The sequence below is a fragment of the Phodopus roborovskii genome, unplaced genomic scaffold, assembly GCF_943737965.1.
Source record: "Phodopus roborovskii unplaced genomic scaffold, PHOROB, whole genome shotgun sequence".
Classification (NCBI taxonomy): Eukaryota; Metazoa; Chordata; class Mammalia; order Rodentia; family Cricetidae; genus Phodopus; species Phodopus roborovskii.
The window spans coordinates 18,354,192-18,380,055 of record NW_026126460.1 but is presented as its reverse complement, the minus strand read 5'-3'; the positions used below and the strand labels follow the sequence as shown (position 1 = coordinate 18,380,055).

Sequence of the window (25,864 nt, the reverse complement as noted above, 5' to 3'; positions counted from 1 at the left end):
TTGAGGCCAGCCTGGTATACAAAACTCACTCCAGGACAGTGAGGGCTGTTACACAGGAAAAAACCTGTCTTGAAAACAAACAAACAAAAACCCTAAAATCAAGCCAAAAACCAGTTGATCATTTCCACATTTGAAACATTGAGGAATAAGCAAGCTAAGTCTCCAGTGACCTTAGTTTTAGCTCTGGTTGTCCCCAAAACTCCTGAGCACATCTAAGATTCTTGCCTGCCTGGAGTAGTCATGGATTCGATGCTAGGCTTCTCACAGCCATCTTAGGAACAAATGAACTGTTTATTTTAAAAGAACAAATGAGTAAGAGAAACAAAGAGCTTAGTGGACTTAATATTGTCTGAGGAGAAAGGGGCTTGGATCAGTGTTGATTAGAGAATGGGAAAGGGAAGGTAACAGGTCTGTCAGCCCAGGGCCAAGAACTTAGAAAAGTCCAACCTGTGACTGCTACTTGAAAAGTATCTAGGATGTTGTATGTAGGGGAATTGTGACAATGTGACTATTGTTTACATGTTCCAGAGGAGCTCAAGTTCTGGCTATTGTGTCTGTTTTTCAGTTCTCTTGTTAAATGATAAGGAAGGTTTGCTTTAGAATTAGTGCTACTGAGTCTCTTCCTGAGTTGTGCTTCATATCTCTATCTATCTATCTATCTATCTATCTATCTATCTATCTATCTATATATATCTCCCTCTCTCTCTATCTCTATCTCTATCTCTATCTAGCTATATCCAAACAGGGTTTCTCTGGGTAGCAGTCTCAGCTGTCTTGGAACTCGATTTGTATGTAGACCAGGCTGGCCTCGAACTCCCAGAGATCCACATGTCTCTGCCTCCTGAGTGCTGGGATCAAAGGCGTGCACCACCACTGCCCGGCAGTAATACAGCTTTTTATGCAAGTTTGAGGACCTGAGTTCAGAGCCCCAGTTCCCATGTTAAAAGCTGGGCATGGTGACACTTGTGCCTGTGAGTCTAGCAGTGAGGAGGATCCCTGGAGCTCAGTGGCTAGGTCTCTGGGTTCCTTGACAAACCCTGCCCAGCTTCTCTGTGGTGATGAGGATATAGACTCAGGGTCTTCTGCAAGTGCAGTAAACACTTTACCCCCTGAGCCATCTCCCCAGCCTCTAATCACATTGTTTTGCAAACTAAAAAATCTGTCCAATGAAAGTACAAGTTAGCGTAACACATCGCAAATAGCTATGCTAGTAGGTGGTATGCAGCTTGATAAGCAATGAGGTTGGATTTATGGGTACTTCCGGGAAAGGTAATTTTGATTGCTAGATGGACAGCTATGAATATCTCATTCAAGTAAAATCGTATAGATTGCTGCTACACGGTGGGGACTTTTATATTCCTTTGGCTTTCTTACTGTTTGGATACAATTCAGGGATGTTACTTTGTATTCATAGATTTTAGTCAAATAAAATTCTAAATTGTTTTGCTTTATTTTCTACTGTAGGTGCTCTGGGAAAGGGAAGGGGAGGCCAGAGGCTGTGTGTCTAGGAGTGGCCGAAGCAGGCTTTGTGGAATTCCTCCAAAATTGACTAGTTTGAGAGTGCATGAAGCCATCGGTCACATTTGTTTTTGCAGTGTTACATCAGTCTTCTGAAGCCAGTCATTTATTTTTCCCCACATTATCCAGAGCTGTTTTGGTTTTTTGAGACAGGGTTTCTCCGTATTGCTTCGGAACCTGTCCTGGAACTAGCTCTGTAGACCAGGCTGGCCTCGAACTCACAGAGATCTGCCTGCCTCTGCCTCCAAGTGCTGGGATTAAAGGTGCTCAGCCAGCATCACCCAGCTCATCCATACTTGTTATGCATGGTTGTTTTGTTTCCAGCCCAGGAGTGAGCTGTGTGGCTGTATGGTTGTGCAATTTAAGAAGCAGGCTGTGTAGCTAATGAATGGACAGGTGCAGTAAATAATTGTCAGGTTTAATTACTGATCAGGTGAGGAAAAGTCATACCCCATCCCACCCTCTTTTGTTTTTTCTGGTTTACTGTCATCATTGTTATCAAAGCACTTAACTTGGGGCAATTTTCTGGGGATCTGAGTTAAGATGAGCTTAGTTCCTTTTTCCCTAAGCAGTGTGTGTTGTAGTCATGCAGGAAGTGTGTGTTGGGGCCACAGGTTGCTAGTAGTACTTGCCTGTGCAGTGTTTGTCTGAGAACCTGGTACCCTTGATGATTAATTACCATGGCTCAAGTACCTGGCCAGACATCCCAGAGGGCTGTGATGGAGGCAGCCTTTTCTCTAGCCACTGCATTTTACTTTTTCAGTTGTAAAGCTGAATGCGATTCAGCTTCATTTTTTTTTTTTTTTACCTCCCCCCCTATGTTTTTTGATCAATTCAGTTGATCTTACCAGAAGAAAAATTGAAGATGGGTGCAAAAAGGTATGGCTACAAGTCTCTTGCTTTGTGGTTTATGGCTGAATCTAATCATCCCTTGGGTGTGTGGCTTTCTTAGTGATTTGCTCTGGTCCCCTTCCAAGCAATCACTTAAACTTTGGGGGCCTCAGAAGAGCTCTAGGAATGAGAATACAAGCAGCTCAGCAGAAAGAAGACTTTGGGCTATGGACTGGGTTGGGGTCCAGTGTTTCACTTCAGGCTGAGTCATCTGCAAACCTACATAGAAAAATACTCCTTGTCATATTATACTGCACATGTTCTTTTTCTGTATAAGATTGGTAAGTTTCCCTACTTTTTTTTTTTTTTTTTTTTTAAACCGGGGCTGGGGAGCTGCAGTGTGCAGGCACAACTCATTGCTTTACTGCCCAGGCAGAAGTTTGGAAGGTCTGGGTTATATGTGGGGACTGAAGGGAACTCTTTCAAGCAGATTGTCCCACCTTACTTGGTGTTCGGATGAAAAAAGAGTGTCCTGTGCATTTAAAACCATCCCCTTCGTAACTTTAAGGAATTCTCTAGTCAGGCATCCTGCAGGGTGTTTGCCGAGTTACTCTCTGTGCCCTCTGGTTAGCTCATTACAAAGCATGGTTCACCGAGCCTGAGAGGATAGTGTAAATGACTTAGGGCTGAATCGTTCATCCAGTTCTTCTTTATTAATAAAAACTTGGGAGTCAGATATTGGGGTCAGAACCTGAATAACCAGAGAAGCTGCAGAGAAGCAATCAGTGACCTCTCTCTCATCCTTGATCCAAAAGGGCTGAAACTCTCTCCAAGCCCTGCCCTACTACTTCCTGTACCTCTCTATCTGTCCCAGTCCTCCAAAACCTCTATGATGAATTTTGGTGAGTTAGTAGCTAGTTCTGATTCAAAGCAAACTTTATTGGCCATCTTGGGAGTGTCAGAATGCTATCAAAATATCCAACATCATAGGGATATTGCAGCTTTGAGAGAGGAAACTGAGTCCATCCACATTCGTGTGTGATATGAAGAGCCTGATCTGCTTAATGCTTTCTTACTGGGCGTCCAGACACACCATGGGTAAGGATGCCGTGGCTTGGGGAATTTCCTTGGATTAAAGTTGAAACAGCGTCACTTCCTTCTGAACCCTGCCAGAAGCTTGGAGTCCGGGATTCCCTGGGATGGAGACAGAGTCCTGAGAGAGATTGGAGGCCAAGGCACTGGGCACAGACAGCGTCTGACAGGTCTCTAGGTGGTAAGGGAAGACTGTGGACAGTTGGGGATGCCCAGAATGCCTTTCCCATCTGTTAAGCGATGCAGGGAATTTGAGAACTGGTGCCTCTCTCTCCCTGGCCAGACACCTGTGTGGTGTGCTGAAACACAGCCCTTCGAGCCACTCACTCCACTGACTCCTCTGCCCTAGTTTCCAAAGGGCAGTTCTTGTTCTTCTGTTTCCGCTGCTCCCCACTTCTTTCGACTCTTCCAGCTGCAGAGAGTGGAGGGCAGAGCCAAATAAAACCACCAGGAAGGGAGAGGGCAGAGCCCCCACTCGGTTCAGCCATCCTTTTCTTCTTTGTTCCCCTTTGGTCCAGGGCATTTTCGCCTTGATTTGTCTGCCCCCATCTGCCTGGGTGTGAGCTTCTCATCTGTCACATGGTAAAAACCTGGTCACTAGGAGAGTGTGGGATTCCCTGGAACCAGCCTTACAGGGAGTGCTGAGCGTCCTGGTGTGGGTGCTGGGAACTGAACTCAGGTCCCTGGAAAGAGCAGGAGGCACCCTTAGCTGCTCTGCTGTCTCATCAGCCCCCCCCCTCACCTCCCCCCATATGCTACTCACTTTAGTGATTGAATCCCAGCCCCGGCTTGCGTCTGTTACCTGTTTAAAGTGGTGCTTCTGCTGTCTGGGAACCAGCAGGTGCGCCTAATGAAACATTTCGGAGCGACACCTTCCCAGTGTACCCCTCCTTCCAAGTGTGGGTGGCCCTTCATACTGTTGCTTTTTAGACAGTTGTGGAAGCTGGCACTGTGCTTATGGCCTGCCAATTAACAGTCACTGTCTCATTCTGTTTTCTGAGGTTTGGAAATAAGCGGAAGGGAGAATTTTATCATGGCTCCGGAAAGGAGGAAGTCTGGGAACATGGCACTGATAGGAGCCTTGTGCCCCTTCAACTCATGGCGGATAGCAGAATGGCAAGTGGGCAGTTTTAGAAGAAAGCACACGCGGGTCTCCCTCGCTTTATAATAACCCTCTCTGAGGTGACTCACCACAGTGGTGTGAACAAAACATCCTCCACAGCCTTGGGGACTTGACTTAACACTTGGTTCCCATTTGGTGGTGCTGTTTGCGGAGGGTTAGATGATCCATCCAGCCTTGCTAGAGAGAGATTACATCACTGGGGGCAGAAGACCGAGGCGGCTCTTTACTGTCTCTGTGTGAGTGCTCCCCAAATGAGTATCTGATATTCTTCTATTCGGGCGTTCGTGGGCTTCCTTAACCCGCCCTCACTTTTCAGCTTTATGCTTGTGCCGCCATACCTCCCCACCACGATGGAACCATAAGCCCCTCCTTATGTACATTGCCTTGGTCATGGCTTTGTACCACAGTAATGCAAAAATAACCAATACATGGATTCAGTCCTCTGACATCTCTACTAATCCTTTCACGAGAGTCAAGCTCTTACGACATAATCGCTTCTTGAAGGTCCCATCACATTCAGGGCTATCACATAAGGAGTTAAACTTCAGCGTCGCTTTCGGTTGAACAAACCGTATTTAAAACCATAGCACAGCAACGTGATTCTTACAGAGTGCTTCTGCTTGTATGCTGAGCTTTACAAGGCGAGTACTTTTGAATTTATAATGAATGACTAGAAGGTACTGAGGCTGTATGGTTTGCTAGTAAAGATGGGAATTGGCTGAGATCCAGAGTCCATGATCTTTGCAGTGCTGTTCTGCATTGAAGGCTGTGATGCCCAGTAAGAAACGTTTGCTGTAGGGGCCTGGTTTTAAAGTAGGAAGCGCATACTTCACAGATGTATTTGAGACACTTTGTTATTTCAGTGGGTATATTAGCTTGCTGTAGTTGCTGTACAAAGTTCCATGAACTGGGTGTGTTTTGTTTTTTTGAGACAGGATTTCTTTGTGTAGCCCTGGCTGTCCTGGAACTAGCTCTGTAGACCAGGCTGGCTACATAGAGATCCACCTGCCTCTGCCTCCTGAGTGCTGGAATTAAAGAGTTGGGCCAGCACCACATAGCCAAACTCCAGGCCCCAAGTCTGAGATCAAAGGCTTTTTATCCTGAGGGCTCCCAGAGAGGATTTGTCCCAGGCGCCTCTCCTAGACATGTTATGTGTCATCCTGTCTTGTGTCCTCACATCACCTTCCTCTGTGTTCATCTGTGTCCCTACTTCCTTCACTTATGTGAAGGAAGTCTCATTGGAATAGGACGCCCGTATGACCCTTGTTCCTATGTAATTACTTCTGCAAAGGCATTATCTTCAAACGAGGCACAATTCAACCCATGACGGAGAGCATACCAGTACAACATAACTTACAACATAAGACACAGACACAGCAGTAAATACAGGCTCTGCGTTTGGCGATCTTATACTCTGCTAAGGGTAAGCACAGTGTCAGATCGTGACAATCACTTTGAAGTCAAGACATGTAAGGGGTAGAGAGTGACTGTGGGCTGGGGAGTGGACCTTTGTACAGGGCCATCCTGGCTGAGGGAGCAGCCTGTCCAGAGGATCCAAGGCATTGGGATGAGTGCTAGGAAGGGAAGGCTGGCCTGTGTGGTTACAGCAGAGGAGCAGTAGGGAGGGGGAGGGGGAGGGGGAGGGGGGGGGAGGAGATTGGGGGTATGGGGGGATTTTTAATCTTGTCCTTTGCAAATATTTATTCTCTCTGACTAATTCGAGATGCACTGGATCTGGGGACCTCACATTCCTTGTGAGTCATGAGAAAGCTTAGCCTTGTCCATCCCTGCTTGTGACTCCAGTCTCTTAGCCATCCCATAGGCAGAAGCACTGTCTTTGTTTTCTTGGATTCTGGACTGTGTTTTCTAGGATGTTTATGTAACCCACAGCTTTGAGAGGCGGAGGTAGGCTCTCCCTTGGAACAAAAGGCAGCCAGGCTTCCTAGTGAGATATCCACCACATTGGCACCTGTCCCCACGCCCCCCAATGGGCGTGGTCAGTACAACAGGTGGGGGCAGGGTGGATATTTCACTTTCCCTGCCAGTCTGGTCCCACAGCTGAGTCAGCCCCAAATAACACACAGAGCCCTGTATTAGATATAAAGCTGTTGGCCTGTTACTAGCATTTCTTATTGGCTAGCTCTGTCTTAAATATTAACCCATTTCTATTAATCTAAGTGGTTTCCACATGGTCTTTCTTATCTTACCGGAGAGAGGTCCAGGCCTCGTACTCCTCTTGCGTCCTACAAGGCTTAGTGCTCATTGTAAAGAAAAGTGAGCCCCCTAACTTAGGGGCTTCTTTCCCCTAAAGTATCGGTGCTCAACCTTCCTAATGCTGCCACCTTTAATACAGTTCCTCATGTTATGGTGACCCCCAACCATAAAATTATTTTCATTGCTACTTCATAACTGAAATTTTGCTACTGCTATGAATTGTAATGTAAATACCTGTGTTTTCTGATGGTCTTAGGAGACCCCTGTGAAAGGGTTGTTTGACCCCCAAAGGCCTAAAGATTGAGAGATCTGCTGCTCTAAAGCAAATCACTGCATGTTCAGGTGTCTTGTTCCTTTTTTATGACACTGTATAGATATTGAGACTTATCGAGATGGCATAAGCATACTGATATGGGGTTGGAGAGATGGACTGCATTCAGAATCCATATAGGTCTGTAGAGGACCCTGGTTCAGTTCCCAGCACCTACATGATGGCTTTCAATTGCCTGTAACTCCAGTTCCAGGGTATCTGATGCTCTCTTTTGATTTCCTCCGGCTCCTGCACTCACATAGAGCATGCACACACAGGCACATGCACACATATTCTCATATAATGAAAAAGAAATACGTTTAAAAGATGGATACATGGGGCTGGAGAGATGGCTCAGAGGTTAAGAGTACTGGTGGTTGCTCTTCCAGAGGCCATGCGTTCAATTCCCAGCTATCCTATGGTGGTTCACAACCATCTATAATGAGAGCTGATGCCCTCTTTTACCATGCAGGTATATATGCAGGCAGATACTGTATATATAATAAATAATTCTAAAAAAAAATTTAAAAAGATGGATATAGGAACCTTATATATTTTTTATTTTATTATCACCCATGAAACTGAGAGCAGAATGTCAGCTTGTAAGAGGGAGAAAAATCTCAGATGCATCATAGATATTTTTTTCTTTTGAGTTGGGGTTTAATAAAAATATAAAGGTAGGGCTGGAGAGATGACTCAGAGGTTAAGAGCATTGACTGTTCTTCCAAGGGTCCTGAGTTCAATTCCCAGCAACCACATGGTGGCCTCACAACTGTAGTGAGATCTGGTATCCTCTTCTGGTATGCAGGCATACATGAAGACAGAGCACTGTATACATGATAAATCTTAAAGAAAGGTTAAAATCAGTTTTTAAAAAAATATAAAGATATTTTAATATACTGTTAAGCATGAACGTTAAGAGAAAGAGGCACACAGATGTAGTAGAATGTACCCTAGAGTATGGGTGTGGGCTTCTATGTACATGGGCGGGTGTGAGTTTCTCAAGAAAGAGTCACTTTCTTCACTATTCTTCACCCTTAAAATATCTTTTACGCTGTCTGTGATTGAGATTGTGGTCAACAGCCATATGTTTGTGGTTTCCAGGCTTTTTTTTTTTTTTTTTTTGGCTATTATCTCTGCAGATCTTCACCCCAAAATAAAACCTACCACAAAACTGATAAAATGACAACTTTGTTTGAAACGGGGTCACAGCCTAGATTTCCCCATGTTAGGCAGCTCCCTAGAGACCATCGTGGGAACTGTCCCACACAATTCTAAAAACACTGATGTTGAGCCATTAAATGTCCCTTTACAATTCACATCTGGGGACTGGAGAGATGGTTCAGTGGTTAAGAGCACAGGCTGCTCTTCCAAAGGACTTGGGTTCAATTCCCAGCACTCACATGGCACTCACAACTGCCTGTAACTTCAGTTCCAGGGGATCCTTTACGGTCACACAGATACAATGCAAACAAAACAGCAACACATCTAAAAATTAAAAAAAAAAAAAAATTCAGATCTGATAGCTGCAAAGGATGCTATATTAAAGTCTTAGGGAAGAGAGGTTATGTTTTGGTGGAAAAATTAACTTACTACTTTTTAATAGGTGTGTATGTGTGTGTGTGTGTGTGTGTGTGTGTGTGTGTGATATCTCCTTCCATTGTGGGATCTGAGGATTGAACACAGGTCATCGGGTTTGGAAGTGCTTTTATTTGCTGAGCCATCTGGTCCACCCAGTTGGGGGCGTCTTGGGGCATCTTAGAGTAAACAGTAGCTTTGAGTATTGCAAGCTGTAATTCCCTTCCAGTTTGCCAGCTGTTTTTGCAAGACAAGTTTTATTGAAACACAGTCCCTCCTGTTTGTTTACATACGCTCTGTGGCTGCTTTTAGTAGGCTGACAGAGTTGAGTTGCTGTGACTGAGAGTTAAGGTACTTGGTTTCTGGCTCTGCCATAAGAAGTGCTAGCTGAGCTCTACTTGAGTTCGCTTAGGCTTGGTGTTTTGTTTGGTGCAGGGCAGACTTGCCTGAATGATCATGTGATTTAATTTTCATATGAAAAGGGTACAAACATGGCCCCTTGACGAGAGACTTTTAAAGCATGCCGATAATGATAATTTGGAGGGAATTTCGAAATTGAGAATCTTGGGATTCTTTTCATTCCCCCTTTGAATAAACCCATGATACAATGATCCATATATAATAATAGTCCAAATTAAAAGACCAATATTTTTTTTAAAAATTATATGCATTGATGTTTTGCCTGTGTGTATATCTGTGCGAGGGTGTTGGATCCTGGAGCTACAGACAGTTGTGAGCTGCCATGTGGGTATTGAGACTTGAACTTGAGTCCTCTGGAAGAACAATCAATGCTCTTAACCACAGAGCCATCTTTCCTTCTCCTTAAAAAAAAAAAAAAATAAAAAAAATAATAAAAAATAACAAAACTAATTTTCATTGTAAAAGCCAGAGGTGGTGGATGACTTCAAGGAAACAGCATCTGATACACATGTAAACACAGAGATTATGACAGACTGCACAAGACCTGCACAGGTTCAAGCCAGACCAAAACTTGTAGTATTGAGAAGGGGAAGTAACAAAGCCTCATCCACAACCAAGAAGCTATTTACAATTGGACCTGCTGGAAAAGAAAAAATCAGTTTTCTCTAGTGGAGTGTCACTAGGAATATCAACCACACACTAGGACGAGGCCCATTCCTGAGAGTGGATGGTCAATACAAAATGGATTTTTTTTTTCTCTGCGTAGGTGTCCTGGAGCTCACTCTGCAGACCAGGATGGCCTCATACTCACAATGATCCACCTGCCTCTGCTTCCTGAAGTGTGGAGATTAAAGCTATGGGGTGGGGGGAGGCAGCTTTGGACGTATTTTTTTTTTTTTTTTTAATGTGTTGAGCTATTTGTTACGATTTTTTTTTTGTCTTATTTTTGATTGTTAGTCTGTTTTCAATTTTGTTTTTTTCTCTTGAGGAAGAGAGAAGATGAGATTGGGTGGGTAGGGGGAAGGGAAAGAATATAATATGCACTCCATTTTAGATTACTGTGATACCGTCTTTGTCCCTCGTAATTCTGGGATCTTAAATCCACAGGAATTGTCCTAAGGGTTTTGTTTGCGTTAGTGAGAACCCACCATTTTGATAAGGAGGAAGGCAGCTGACTGACAAGGCAAAGGTCTCCTGAACTAGACTGGGCTATATCTCCAGGATTAACAGGTCTTCCTAATTGGGTTGATAAGGAGACCACACCTATTTGTGCCAGGAACCACTGCAGTAATGATCAACAGACTTTTTAGCCAGAGAATTTCCAGGTGAAACCAGGACTGTCTGTTGCTGCTTAAGTGGTTATTTTACCTCAGGGCTCCTAGTATCACAGCCTTCTTCAGTCTTTGTAAGAGGAAGCCCCAAGTACCCAAGGTCATATGTTAAACAATTTTATGTGAAGGGCTAGAGCATCTTTAGACACTGACATCTGTCAACACAAAACATACAGTTTGAATATATCCTCTATTATACTTTACCCTGAATTGTAGCACCAAGTATAATGTAAGCCTCCCACAGTCCATCCATAGATTTAAACTTGGCTGAGGTCTTTGATGAGCAGGCTTTATATAATGGTACATTCTTCTCTCCTTTTTTTTTTTTTTTTTTTTTTTTTTGTAATGTACCCTTTTATTTTATTTTTTAAGATTTTTTATTTTTATTTCCTGTGCATTGGTGTCTTGCCTGCCTGGTGTGAGGGTGTCAGATCCCCTGGAACTGGAGTTGGAGACAGTTGTTGCCATGTGGGTGCTGGAAATTGAACCCTGGGTTCTCTGCAAGAGCAGCCAGTGCTCTTAACTGCTGAGCCATCTCTCCAGCCCCTCATGGTATATTGTTAAGGCTGTGTGAAGTGTAAGTCTTGCTTTCCTCGCTGTGAACTGGAATTTAGTCTTGCTATCCTTTTCCTTCAGTGACAAGCAGCAGATTGCCATTTCTCTGTGCAGCAACTGGAATCCCAGAACTCTGAGTTGGTTCCAAGTAGTTGCTTAGGAGTACTCGTGACTCATGGAAAACACGGCTTCCCCTAGCAGCATTAGCTAAATTAGCTAAATCACTTTCTGAGTTGTAATTCTGAAGCCCCGTGAGGCCTGAGACCCCACCTATTAGACAAAATGAGCTAGCCTTGTACTGCTTAGTGATCCCTTCCCATAGCTTCCATGGAGTAATTGGGGGTGGTAAGAGCTATGAGCTATCCTTTGCCTTAATCTGATTAAAACCAGATAAGGAATTAGGTCAGAGGCCTGGAACCACAATGCACTCTTTCCAGAGGAGATGCATGGAGTAAAAATAAACAAGGGCAGGGGGGAAAGCCCTGCTCAGCATTTACCTTTGACCCTTTGTAGGTGGAAGCAGACGGATACACTGCAGTAGTCAGTGGGACTGAGTGAGTGACTCGGGCAGGATGTGTCATTCCAAGGTGTTCCAAAGCAGTAACCCAAGAGTGATGTTTGTCACTTGAGCCTCTGAATGGCACATATACAGTCTGCTCCAAAGTTTTTGTCTATTCATCTTTGAAGAGTGAGATCATTTTGGGTGGACCTCGGGGCCTGGTGGTATAGCAGCTTGCTAAACCTGAAGGCCTTCGGTGTTGTGTGACTGTTCCTGGGGAGATATAAATAAATGTTTGTTTATTCACCCTAGATAGAGAGGGCACTGATGGACCAGTGAAGGGATTCTGTTCAAGTCCAGGCTATTGGAGTTTATTGGGGTTAATTACAGGAGATGGGTGACTTAGGCAGGCTCACCACTAGGAAATCACACCCTTGTCCATTGTTTTCTTCTGACATAGTTTCAGTTGGAATCTCAGAGGGAAGAGCCTGATGAGTCTTGTGAGACTCATGAGCCCAGCCCCTCCCTCCAGGAGGAATGGTCACAGGCCTGATGTCATGTAGGTCATCATAGGTCCTCAGCTGCAAGGTGGTGGCAGTAGTCATATCCAACCTGGAGGAAATAGCTGTGTTCTCCCAAGTTTCCCTTGGCAAGGGGACTGACCATTCTTTTTGTTTATAAATTATTTATATATTTATTTGTTGGTGTGTGTGTGTGTGTGGGGGGGTCTATACATGCCATAGTTCATACCAGCATGGAGATCAGAGGACAACTTCCATGAGTTGCTTCTGTCCCTTCTACCATGTGCATTCTGGGGATTGACCTCATCATCAGGCTCAGTGGCAAACACCCACTCGACCATCTCTCTCAAGGAGATAGTTCTGGAAGATAAGTAAGCAGGACCCAAGTGTTACTGAACTAGGTCCATTTTGCCTGCCACATAGCATACCAGTCACTGAAATAATGAGGGTTTTGTGTGTCTGTTTTTTTAGATAGGCTCATGCAATTAGTCTCGGTATCAGAAATTCACTGTGTAGACCAGGCTGACCTCATACATAGAGGCAACAATGCTGCCTCTTCCTTTTCGTGCTGGGATTATAGACATTCACCAATATACTTGATTAAGATGATGAGTCAGCCTGCCTGCCTCCCTCCCTCCCTCCCTCCCTCCCTCCCTACCTCCCTCCCTCCTTCCCTCCCTCCTTTCTCTCTGTTTTTCTAGATAAGGTTTCTCTTTGTAGTCCGGGTTGTCCTATAATGTGCTCTGTTGAGCAGGCTGGCCTCGAACTCACAGAGATCCACCTGCCTCTGCCTCCCAAGCACTGGGCTTAAAGGCAGGCACCACCAAACCCATCAAAATAATGAGTTTTTCAAAATAGGAAGAGTTTACTCATGAGAAAGCCAGATGTGTGGAGTCATGAGATCAGGCCTCAGATATTTCTGTTCAAAGATATAGTTTAGGAGTATTTATGGTGGCAGAGCTGGGTGGTCTGTGGGGTGTGGCAGAGGGTGACTAGAGATAAGGAAATTGGAAAAAAATGGTGTTCTGTATATGAATAATCAAATTTTGTGGCTCTTCCCTTTCAGAAAATGTTGGCATCAGTATGCTTTGGGTGTGGATTTGGTCCTCCGACTCTGACAGGTCACCTATCAAACACTTGTAAAAGCCCTGAGTGAAGGGTCAGAGGCATCAGCTCATAAATTCCTAAAAATCAAACGCAGGCATCGTGACCCAATGGAGAGGTGTTAACTGTAGCATGGCACATGGGGATGTATCCCTTAGCCACACAACTTCCACAGCTGAAACTGAACAACTGCAAGCAAAGCTGGAAGGCTTGTCCCCCAGCTTCCCCAGGTGAAGTTCCAGTGTCCGAAGCTGTCACTGAAGGGGAGGGGGCTGGTGACCTACACAGCTCCAGAGGCTCATTTCTCCATCAGCTCTGGTTACTTACCGGTAACTGGACCCTCCTTTCTCAAACTGAGTGTCCCATAGCAATGCCATCCTCTGGTTGAAGACCTAGAGCTAATGTTGAGGGCTGTTGGGGAGACAAACAAGTCCTGGAGCCCCACAGGCCTAAGTGCCAGGCTCCTGGACACCGACCCCTCTTGTACTGAATTGCTTCCCCCTCGCCAAAGGTTCATCTAGGCTGATATGTATCCTTTGATGTCCTGGATTTCTCTGTTCTGTCATTCGAGCCTGGCCCATTCGGGGTGAGGCAGAGGCTATGAGTGGACCAGCTGTCTAGGAACAGTGAAATATGATCTGACCTTTCTCACTTGCACACTGTGTCTGATGGGCAGAGAAGGCATGCTTTGAGAGTGCTGACAGATAATGCCCCGTCTGCTCAGGTGGCCTTGAAACTGTCTAGTCCAGGGGTGTTTAGAGGAAACTCTGATCTCCCTTTGCATAATTGACTGTCTGTCACCCTCCTTCCCGGCCAAGTCTCTCCAGTCTGTCCCTCAGACCAGGTTGCATGAGATCTGGCTGCATTGACCTTCATTCTGCTGCTGGATAATAATGGGCAACTAGAGAATAGAGGAGGGCAGCCCTTCTTCCTTATATATTCTTATTGATTTATTTATTTATAGTTCTTTGAGGTAGAGTTTCTCTGTATAACAGCTTTGGTTGTCCTGGAACTCACTTTGTATATCAGGATGGCCTCGAACTCACAAAGATATGCCTTCCTTTGCCTCTCCAGTGCTGGGATTAAAGGCGTGCCCACCACACCTGGCCTTATTATTTTTTTTATATATTTTTTATTCTTCTCAAATATATTGCATTTTCCTTCCCTTCTCTCCCCGTCTTCTCTATCCCTCTCCCTCCCCTGCCCCAGGTATCCTTCCCCGAGAATACAGGAGGGCCGCCTTTCTTTTCTCCTCCTCCTTCCTTCTTTCTTCTTCTTCTTCCTTCTTCGTCTTCATCGTTGTTGTTTTTCGTATTGCTTTGGAACCTGTAGACCAGGCTGCCCTTGAACTCAGAGATCCACCTGCCTCTGCCTCCCGAGTGCTGGAACTTAAGTGTGCCACCACCACTAGGCTTATTAATATTATTTTTAATTCTTCTCGTGCATATTACATCCCGACTACAGCTTCCCTTTCCTCCCTTCTCCCAGTCTGCCCCCACTTTGCCCTCCCCAGATTTCCACCCCTCAGAGTAGAGGAGGGCTGCATTTCTGCTTTCTGTCCTAGGTGACCAGACCAGATACCATTTTTGGAAAGTTTTACCTTGTATTTCTTTGAATTCTTATTTCCATACTACATTGGTGATGGAGGAGCAATACCATGGACTAAATTTGGGTCTGGTTGAGTGGCAACTCTTTGAGAAAAGGGGATCTAGGAGGGAAATAGTCTTGGACTGAAGTTAAGCTTTCCTACTTAATCAGCTGAGTTGTTTACCTCATAGAGTCTCCTCTAGCATGTTTCTGCAACAACTCCTCTTGGCTTTTCTTATAAACATGATGCTGAATGCAGAGGGCAGTTCAGAGCCTGTCACACAGTGTGTCCTTGGTAGTTTTAGTTCTGAAAGAGACAGGTCTGGATAGTAGCCTTCAAATCTCAAACACCTGATCAGGCACAGATTGGAAGAGTTAATGAATTATTTGGCTTTGTTTCATCTTCACCGAATTCATTGCTTCTCAAATACAGGTGAGTCAAAATACCTAATTATATAAATCTTTCTTATTCAAAATTGGAAAGATTATATAATACACTTTTTTTTTTTACATTTATTTATTGAGCATATATATGCACACACACTCCTGCCGCCAGTGTGCATGTGAAGCTCAGAGGACAGTTGGTGAGAGCTGGCTCTCTTCCTCCACCATGTGAGTCCTGGGAATGAAATTCAGTTTGTTAAGTTTGGCCACAAGATCCCTCTACCCACTGAGTCATCTAGCTAGCCCATATGTAGACGGAGGTTCTGTTCTGCCCGGTCGCACAGCTGTTTAGCCCAAATAAACACACAGAGGCTTATATTAATTATAAACTGTTTGGCCGATGGCTCAGGTTTCTTACTGACTAGCTCTCTCTTAATTATTAACCCATTTCTATTAATTAAGTATTTCCATGTGGTCTTGGCTGGTTAGTTGCTGGTTAGAATCAGTGTTTACAACTTTTCAAAATTTATCTTATTGGCTGGTTAGTTGCTGGCTAGAATACAGTGTTTACAACTTTTTAAAAATTTATCTTATTTTTACGTGTGAGTGTTCTGTCGGCATGCATGGTTTGTGCACTGTGTGCATACCTGGTCCCACAGAGGTCAGAAGAGATCATCAGACTACTTGGAGCTGGAATTTTACAGATGGTTGTGAGCCATCCATATGCACGGTAGGATCCAGACCTGGGTCCTCTGCAAGAACAAAATGTACTCTTAACTGCTAAGTAAAACTTTCCAGCCCTGGAGAATATAGTGCTTTGATTTTGTGCAGGAGAAATGGTCTGTCTTAAGGTTTCTATTGCTGTGAAGAGATACCATGACCACGGAAACTCCTGTAAAGGAAAACAGTTAATTGGGGCTGGCTTACAGTTCAGAGGTTTAGTCCATTGTCGTCATGGCAGGATGCTCGGCAGCACTCGCACGACAAGATGCTGGAGAGGTAGCTGAGAATTCTACATCTTGATCCACAGTGAGTAGGAAGAGAGTGACACTGGGTGTGGCTTGAGAATCCAGGACCTCGTTTCTTCTAATCTAACAAGGCCACACCTCCAATAATGCCACTCCCATTGAGCCTATGGGGGTCATTTTCATCCAAACTACCACATGGTCTAAGGAACTTAAATCAGTGTTCATGTTCACAGCCAGCTCTTGGCACTCAAAACTGACTGGAAGATTCTATTTTTTTCTCTCTTTTCCATGTTGTTGCTTCAGCCTTCATATCAGTTAGTTCTAATCTGATTTGGCCAACAACTGAAGAGGAGAAAACCCAAAGGAATTTAGCAATAAATCTCCAGGTGTTCATTTCAGTCACAGATTTCCAATTTGACTTGGTTCCCAAGTGTTTTGTGGAATCAATTCCACATTATTCTTTTTGCCAGATCTTTGCTAATCCACTCACTCTTAATATTTAAGAGCACAATGACTGTAGTGTTTTGGAAATTATGGGAAAATAAACATAAGCTAATAAAATAAAACTTGATGTTTGGTGCTTAATGGAACAAAATTCTCTTGTGAAGGTTATTTAGCTGATCTTGAATTGTTATTTTTTAGTTGTTTGACACTTAAAAAAATTAAAATGTAAGATACAGAAGTATATCAAGAACCCCCTCATTTCTGACATGAAGGAGTAGGTCTTTTCAGTTATGAAGAGAAGTCATCGGAGGTTTTGTATACCATTGTTCCTCACCTCTTCCACTTTTTGCTGTTACTTGGAGTCCTGTATTTAAAGGGAATTCAGTCTCTTCTCCAGCTCATTTTAGTAAATCCAAATTTCAGTTCAGTTCTACTCAGGCTTCTACTGGTTTTTGATTTCTTTGCACAAAACTTCCAGGTACTATTATGTTCAAAAAGATAATCTTATGTGTGCATGAATGGCTGTGTGAAAGTTTTATCCCATTCATCTTCTTTTTAAAAAACATTTGCTATGTATACAATGTTCTGCCTGCATGTATGCCTGCACACCAGAAGAGGGCACCAGATCTCATTGTAGAAGGTTGTGAGCCATCTATCCAGCTTGATCCCATTAATCTTATATGCAGGTTATTTACAATTGTGGAGGCTGGGACCCTACGGCATGTCGCCATTTATCTGGTGAGGGTCCTTTTGCTCATGAGTAGATAGTGAGTAGGTAAGAAGTGAGTCTCCAGTGGTCTTTATTTTCGCAGTGTCTGGCAGCAGTAGGAAGAGTTATGGGCAGGCAGAGGAAGCACAGGTGACAGCCTCTAATGCTACTGTCCTGGTCGCAGTTATCAGATTCTGGACCCTTGGCAGTCACCAGCTACAGCTCAGCCTGGGGATTGAGACTCTTGGCTCTGAAAACATGACAGCTCTCCGGAACTGTTGCGACCAGGGCCTACATGGGTTGTCGTCTCTGGTCCTCTTAGTCTTTTTTTTTTTTTTTTTATACACATCCCCCCCCCAAAGATTTGTTTATTTTTATATGTGTGTTTTGCTTCCATCTGTGTACCACATGTGTGCAGTGCCCTCAAAGGCCAGAAGAGGACATCAGACCCACTGGAATTGGAGTTTCAGATGCTAGCTGTCATGTGGGCTCTGAGAACCAAACCCAGGTCCTCTGCAAGAACAACAAGTGCTCTTAACCACCGAGCCATCTCCTCAGACCTTTTGTTTTTTAAAGCTCTTTCGTGTTGGCTTTCTTCTTCCTCTTGCCTTCATGCCTTCATTCTGTCCTGATTACCCTGGAACTTTCCTCTTCAAATGCTCCTTCAGTGGTCAGTAGCCACTGCCAGGCATTTGTGTGTGTGGCGCGTGCGCCAAGTGGGCTGATCTTGGGCAGCTGGGATCACTGGAGCACAGCATCCTTTGTCACTGAGGATGGAACCCTGGAGGGCAGGTGAGCTCTCTGTTGGAATCAGCAGGATTCAGGCCTGGACACACTGTTTCCCGTGCATCACAGGCAGCCACACTAAGCTCTGCCTCACTCCAGCTTCTGCAAGCCACTGTGGCCTGGGATATTCCTGGCACTTGGGTCTAGGTGGTACCAAGTCCCTGCTTGGCACTGGATGGTGTAGGATCTTTACCTGTCAAGCTGGAATCAAGCTAGCCCCAGCAGGTGGCTGCTGCCTGAGACAGGGGCTAGTCTGGCTGTGAAGTTGCCAGCAACAGTTCACCACCAATCACGGATGTCCATTTTGGGTCAGTCACAGTCGTTAAACCTTGTATTTAAGGACCATTCACAGCCTCATATGAATTGTAGTAGTATTTCCACTGCGGAGGTTGGGAGGGAAGTTGTAAAATAACAAATAATGGACTATAGAAGAAGAAAGTCTGGCGCCTGGATGATCCAGTTATTTTTCTATTGCTAAACATCAACACTGAATTTTATACAAATCCATGAATTTCAGTGTCTTCGCTTTTGTCTATACATGGAAAGAATGTCAGGGTATCAGCACCACACATGACAAATTAGTAGACCTCCAGTCACAAGTTAATGAAGCCACCTAGTGGTTTGTTGCATAAGTGAAGGTTCTGGATCCTTGTGAAGCTGCTCATGGATATCTGGGCTCCTAATCATTGCCTTTTAAAATTACACTGTGCAGTACCTGTGGAGACCAGAAGAGGGCATTGTATCCTTGGAGCCATCCAGCCTGGATGCTGGGAACTGAACTTGGGTCTATCTATGTATTTTTCACAAGAAGACACTGAAATTTCAGAGGAAAGTGAAAACTGATCCCTCATAAAAACAATCTTTGGGAAAAATAAATTGCCATTTGATGCTAAGAGCATAGAAAACTTGCTTCTGGCTGTCACCAAAAGTAGGCTAATATATACTGTTCTCTAGCCATATAGTGCATGACAGAAATATTCCTGAGTGTCTGGGATTATTTCTTTTTAAAAGGTTTATTTTTTGCTATTTTTAATTCTGAGTGTATGTCTGTGTGTATATGTACACATGTGCAGGAACCCATGAAGGCAGAGGCATCAGACTCCCCTGGAACTGGAGTTACAGGGAATTGTGAGCCATCTGACACCGGTGTTGGAAGTGTACTGACTTTCCATTTGAAGGCCATAGAATCAACCGAGCCTCGCAGTAAGCAGTTGTGGTGTAGGCAGTATTACAGCCATATTGCAGATGAAGCTTAGGCAGTGAGATAGGCTGTCAGTAGGGCTGGACCCGAACCTAGACAGACAGTCTGGCTCAGCTGGGTGTGTTGTACTGAGTGCTCCCTTAAGTATTGTAAGTACTCCACTGAAAAGGCTCAAGTTTTTCCTTTGCAGTTTATTCAGTATAGGGGCAGGGGTTGGCGAGATATGCTTTAATGTGATGCTAAAAGGCGTGTGAGTGTTTCGTCTGCAGTATATTAACATCCTGTACATGCAGTGCCCCAGAGGCCAGAAGTGGGCATCAGAGCCCCTTGGAACTGGAGTTTCAGTTGTGAGCCACCATGTGGCGCTGTGCTTCAAACCTGGGTCCTCTGGAAGAGCAGCTGGTCTCCTAACTGCGGAGCCATCCCTCTAGCCTATATGTACTTTCCAGATTATGTGTAGTTTCTAGACTACATTTAGTTAGCTTCACTGCCTTTGAAGGTCACACACAGCTTCGTCTTTGACCCTAGGCATTACACACTTGTGCACATGCCTTTGGCTCTTATTATTTTAATTTTTTTAAAGGAATAGGAAATCCACAACTTCCTGACTTAAAGAGGGTAGCAGAAAGCGCACTCCCTTCTCATGATGTGACAAGTCCTCAGACACAATCTAAAAAGCAATCATGGCAAAGCACCCTTTATTTTTGTTAGCTTTCCTTTTTTCAAAATGGTGTTTTTGAAGTGTGTGAATGGCAGCTAAATTTACTCTTCTTAACTAGGCATGCAAGTTGAAAGGCAATCTGCAAGGCAAGTGTGTTTTGAAAGGCATTTAGTAGGGAACGAATGGCATCGTTGAAACATTTTCAGTTACAGGAGTCAAAATATTAAATAGTTTGCGTCTTAAATCGAACATTTAAAATGATGTTCTCTGTGAGTGAGGACAGTTGTGTCTTTTGTAAGAAGGGAAAATGTGTTCAATTGTTCGTTACAGATAGATCTCCTTAAAAACAAATTTCCAATGGCACCTTCAGAGAATGTTTAGGGCCGTGAAGACCTAAGATCCAGCTTCTGTGTTAGGATCTATGTGATGCCCATGCCACCTGATGGCTGGTAAAGGACTTTCCAGAGTGAAAACCTTCTAAGGTTCCCTGTGTGCCTGAAAAATCTACCCTACCAAGGGAGCGTTGCTAAGATACGGTGTGAGAAACACAAAGGAATCAGGGTGTATGGGGTTCCTAGTTCTGCATATCATTATGATATCAAACTGAGATGTAGATTCTTACCTTTGTTTTTTTCATGAACTTTGAAGTACAACATAGTTTCAAACACTACTTCTAATATCCGTTACCTGGAATATCTTAGATTCAGCATATAAATTATTTGAGCCTTAGTTTCTTCATCTATAAATTGCTCCAAATACATGAATTTTATTAGGCAGGCATTGGCCTTTTTCCTTTGCATATGTCTCTGTGTTGTGTGTATACCCGTGTGTGTGTGTGGGGGGGGTGTAACGAGTATGGTTTTTCCGCCCGCCGCTGCTGGCATCTCCCATCGGGGGGGGGGGGTGTATGTGTCTGTGTGTTGTGCATGTGTGTGTATGGTATATGCATCTGTGTTGTGCATGTATTTGTGTATGTGTCTGTGTGCATGTATGTGCGTGTGCATGTGTCTGTGTGTTGTGCATATGTGTGTGTGTGTCTGTGTATGTGTGTGCTGATGTGAGCAGTCTCCCTCAGTCACTCTTTACCTTATCCATAGAGCTCACTAATTTGTCTAGTCTAACTGTCCAGCTGGCTTTGGGGGAACCCCATGTTTCTGTCTTTGAGTACTGGAATTATAGACAGATCCCCTTCACTCACTGGGCATTGGGTGCTGGGGATCTGAACTCGGGTCCTCACACTTATATGGCAAACACTTTACCTGCTGAGGGAACCTTTGTCCTAATAGTTTATACCTTAAATCTTGACTGTAGTCTTACATGGAAACTTTACTATTGTTAACCTCATTTTGCAGGTATGGTCACTGCAGTGGAGAAAATCGATAATCAGAAAGTCTAAGTGACATATTTAGAAACTGGGTCACCTAGAAGGGGACATATTCTTCAGCCGTGGCAGCTGATGGCGTTCTTTCTTGTCAACTCCATCTCATCTATGCCTCCTTTTCTTTAGGATTGTGTTTAAGATTAGTGAAGAGAAGAACCATGTGTTTAAGCAACGTGCTACTCAGCAGAAATTAGATAGAGGGTTTAGGCCAGAGGGTGTAAGTAAAAGTGGATGTTTATCTCTTTACAGGAGTGGCAAAGACTCAACTATGACATCTACACCCTGAGGCAGATTCGCAGGGAAGTGAGAAACAGATGGAGGCGAATCTTAGAGGACTTGGGTGAGTCGGGAAGAGACTGTGAACCGGTGAAAATAACTAGTCATGCGCATTGCGCTTCACTTTTTCCACCATGGTTTTTGTAGAAAGACTGTCAGCACAGACTATTAAACTGCCTTACCTTGTTTGGTTATTCAGTTTTGCTTTTATACTCTCAACTATAAACCTTGATATTTCTGTTGTCACCAGCTCATTTTACTTGGCCATATGTTACTTCACCTGTCCCCAAGTATGAGATAACACAGAGTGGTGAAGTCATATGGGTCATTATTTATTGATTGGATTAGATGGGGAGTGACTGAGGAAGTAGTAATAGCTTTATGAATATGGCAGGTTGAAAGAAATATTGTTTGTAAGACCTATCAAGACAAGGAGCAAAAGGAAGAAAAGTTACAAGGTTGGGAAAATGCACTTAGCATTATGGTAGACATAGAATAATAATAGCCTTTCTTAATTCTACTATGGTTGAGTAAATGTATCCCCACATCATAGAATAAGCTTGCTTTAGTGTTCAAAACTAAACCATCACCTTTAAAGTCCTTGATCATTCTACTCTGAAATAACATTAAAGCTTTTCAAAGGTGGGGTACCAGGTTGCCGGCTCTGGCTGTCTAAGTTGGGGATAGTGGGGTAAGATGGATGGATACTCTGTTCTCTAAACTTACCCAATGTTGCTGTGTGCTAGTAGTCTCCTCTTTATAGTTAAGTCAGCCTGAGCAGGTTTCCTTCTTTGAGTCTTTTCTATCTTCAGTAAAATGATTCCCCCCTACCCCCCCCAGTTGACCAGACTGCCATGAGGAAGGAAATCAGGGCTTGGAGATGTAGCAATCTGGAGGTGACCACTGCACCCTGGGGAGAGGTGTAGGGATTCTAGGACAGGGTAGAAGACACGTGCAGTGAGCAGTTGGGGAACTGGCTGTCCGTAGCCCAGGCTAGCCTTGAACTCAGAGATCCACCTGCCTCTGCTTCCCGAGTGCCAGTATCGAAGGTGCATGCACCAGCACTGCTCTGCAAAAATAGTTTTGAGTAAAGAGCGTTCCACTCACACAGAGCTGGGGAGCGGCCCCCGGTGTGCCTCTGACTTTAGTTTTCACTGTACAGAACTCACACTTGGATCCCTTCTCAATAATCACAGCAGTAGTATCACAGGGTGGGCACATCAGACTTCACACAAGGGCTGTGTGTTTCCACCTTAGGTTTTCAAAAGGAAGCCGACTCTTTGCTGTCAGTGACCAAACTCAGCACCATGAGCGATTCTAAAAACACGAGAAAAGCCCAAGAGATGCTGCTGAAACTGGCTGAAGAGACCTCCATCTTCCCAGCCAGCTGGGAGCTCTCCGAGAGGTATCTCTTGGTCGTGGTAAGTGGATGCCTTACCTCGTCTTCCCTAATTTGCTTTACTTTCACCATATCTGTTATTTCCTGGGACCCCTGCGTCCCCCAACCTCACCAGCTCCCCCAGGACAGAGTGGCAAATGGAGCTGCCCCTGAATGCACCCGTGGCCCATGGCTTCAGAGCCATCAGGGAAGCTTTGAAGAGAAAGAAGGATTTCAGCATCCCACCTGGAGCTGTTGAGGCGCAGGCTACGACCAGAGTACTTTTCCAGACGATTTCTGCTGTGTGGTTAACGTTGCAACATCAGGTCAAAGAGCCGAAGTATCTGTACAGCCTAAGATCGGAAAGATTGGTGGGAGGGCTGGGGAGACTGTTGAGTTGATGATGTGCTTGAAGAGCCCAGTGTGATCTCCAGCATCCACTTTAGGAGCCTGGTATGGTGGCACTGCTTTTTAATCCCAGGGCCGGGACACAGAAATAGGCGGATGCCTTAGGCTTGCAGCCGGGCCAGCCTAGCCCGTCGGATGTGCCACAGCTCCCAGTGAGAGACTGTGTATCAAGAAAAGAATAGCACAACAAAGGATGGGGTGGTGTTTGAGGAACAACATGACCTTTGCCATGTACACACCAGCCCACCTGAACACAGGCACACGCACACCTGCACATACATATGCTCACACACAGAGATTATTGGTGGGAACATCTCTTGGGTAATGAAGAAAAGGGGTAAGATAAGCCTCTGAGTCTTGATTTTTTTTTTTTTTTTCTTTAATTCAACCTTTTTAAAGAAGGTTCAGAGTATTTTGTTTGTTTGGTTTGGTTTTGAGACAGAGTTTTTTTGCATAGCCCCTGGCTGTCCTGGAACTCGCTCTGTAGAGATCCACCTTCTTCTGTATCCCCAGTGCTGGAATTAAAGGCCTGTGCCACCATCAGCTGGCCAAAGGTTTTTTATTTTTTTATTTTTAAGATTTACTTATTTTATGTATACCAGTGCTCTATCTGTATGTATGCCTTATGCCTTTATGCCAGAAGAAGACACCCAGATCTCACTACCATGTGGATGCTGGGAATTGAACTCAGGGCCTCTGGAAGAGCAGCCAATGCTCCTAACCACTGAGCCATCTCTCTAGCCCCAAGTCTTGAATTTTTTTTTTTTTTTTTTTGAGTCTTGAAATTTTTAATGAATGTTTTACTTGCTTGGTATTATTTCTGGGGCAGGCTTTATTTTTTATTAACTTTTCTCATCCATATAGCTCAGTTTCCAACTTGGCAAGCTTCTTTTTCATGTATTTATTTGTTTTTTTTTCCCATTTATTTATTTATTAAACTGCAGGACCGTCTCATTGCTCTTGATGCTGCTGAAGAATTCTTTAAAATTGCTAGCCGAACTTACCCCAAGAAGCCTGGGGTCCCTTGCCTGGTAGATGGCCAGAAAAAACTGCACTACCTTCCATTTCCAAGTCCCTGAAGGATGGCCCGGAAGAAGAGTGGGATTCTTTCACCATGACACAGTAATTCACCAAAGTTGGACGGCTGCCTGTGGTTGTGAGTGAGCCAGGAAGACAAATTTCTACACTCAAACAGGATTCTGAATCCTACAGAATGAGACGTCTTCCTTAGGACCTTAGCCTAAGAAGGCTCTGCTTGTGTTACAAACACCTGGTGCCTGTGCACCCAGAAAGGGAGTTAGTTGGCTGGTGGATGTTTTTCCTGGGTGGTCAGATTGCAAGAACTCATCGCCTCGCTGGTTATATAAGCTACCGTTCATTCGTCCTTGGAGGACTGGTGTTTTCTAATCAACAAAAAACAGTGATGATGAATAGAGAAAGGTGTAACTGAGCCTTTATTACTTCATTATTAAATGTAGTACTAAACAAAATGCCCCAAATTTCATAAAATTCTATGCCTCGTGGACCCCTCTTAGATTTGGAAACACCCGCAGTAGCTCATGTGTTATTTGGGGCCCCCTTTTGAGCATCAGGCGGGTTATTTAGAAGCATAGGTGGACCAGACAATAGAAGCGTGGGGACACATAGCCCGGATAGCAGAACTTCCTGCAGCTAAGTGTCTTCATTTGTGACACAAGCATCTTAAACCCTCAACATTAATTCCCAGCATTAAAGCTACCTAATGACCTCGTTTTTTTTTGTTTTTTTTTTTTTTTTTTAAATATGTGTTGCCCATTTCTAGTTCAAAGCCCTTGGCATTTTATAAAGAAAAGCATCTGTGAACTGGAATGTTAGGCCTCTGCTTCCTGTATTGAATCTGTTTCCTGCTTATCAGGTGAAGGTGGTACCTGCCACAGAGCTTCCGGTGCAGACTTACAGATATACAGGCGGTGACATATTGACAGAGGTCACTGTTGGGTTTTCCATCTGTCTGATGACGATTTTCAAAGTGTCGCTGTGCTAACAGTGCGGTTTGCCCACAGGAGGAGAAGCCCAGTTTCCTGAAGTCATAAGGAAGGAGCTTGCCAAGAGTTCATGGTTTGTTTTGTTGAAAATCCTTTAAAGACTGGTAGAATTTATCAGTAGAATACTGAGGACTATTTTCATTTTTAAACAGTTTTGCACTTCTAACTTCAGGTGAAAACAAATTTATATTAGACTGTTCAGGAGGTTGTGACTTGAAAAATTTCATATCCCGAGGATTCTTTTTTTTTTTTGCTTGTGTACTCCATATTTAAAATATTTACTAGGGAATACATGTTCTCCATTCATTAATGCATTGTAGACCAATTTAACATATTTGTTCCCAGAGAATTCTTCTAGTTTAGTAGGTAAGCTAAAAGTTTTATTTTTTTAATATTTAGTGCTTAATCTCTGCCTCATATTGTTTGTAATTAGCCCCTTGGGTATTTTCTTCTGTGGGCTTTTAGAAAATAAGCAATAAAATAAACAAGAACTCTTAGACCGTTGTATTGTTTTATTATCTGTACTCAGTATTTGTTTTGTCTTTTTTTTTTTTTTTTTTT

General features: G+C 43.9%; 1 protein-coding gene across 1 annotated transcript in view; it reads left to right on the top strand.

The window, feature by feature from the left end:
- The window catches only part of Mreg (melanoregulin), a 49,820-nt gene extending 25,278 nt beyond the window's left edge, over nt 1-24,542 (top strand). Inside the window, exons 3-5 of the mRNA XM_051190437.1 lie at nt 21,467-21,557; nt 22,751-22,914; nt 24,224-24,542. Coding sequence (XP_051046394.1) covers nt 21,467-21,557; nt 22,751-22,914; nt 24,224-24,358 — 390 coding nt within the window. The 3' untranslated portion in view covers nt 24,359-24,542. The remainder of the gene's footprint in view (nt 1-21,466; nt 21,558-22,750; nt 22,915-24,223) is intronic.
- The last annotated feature ends 1,322 nt before the right edge of the window (nt 24,543-25,864 follow it).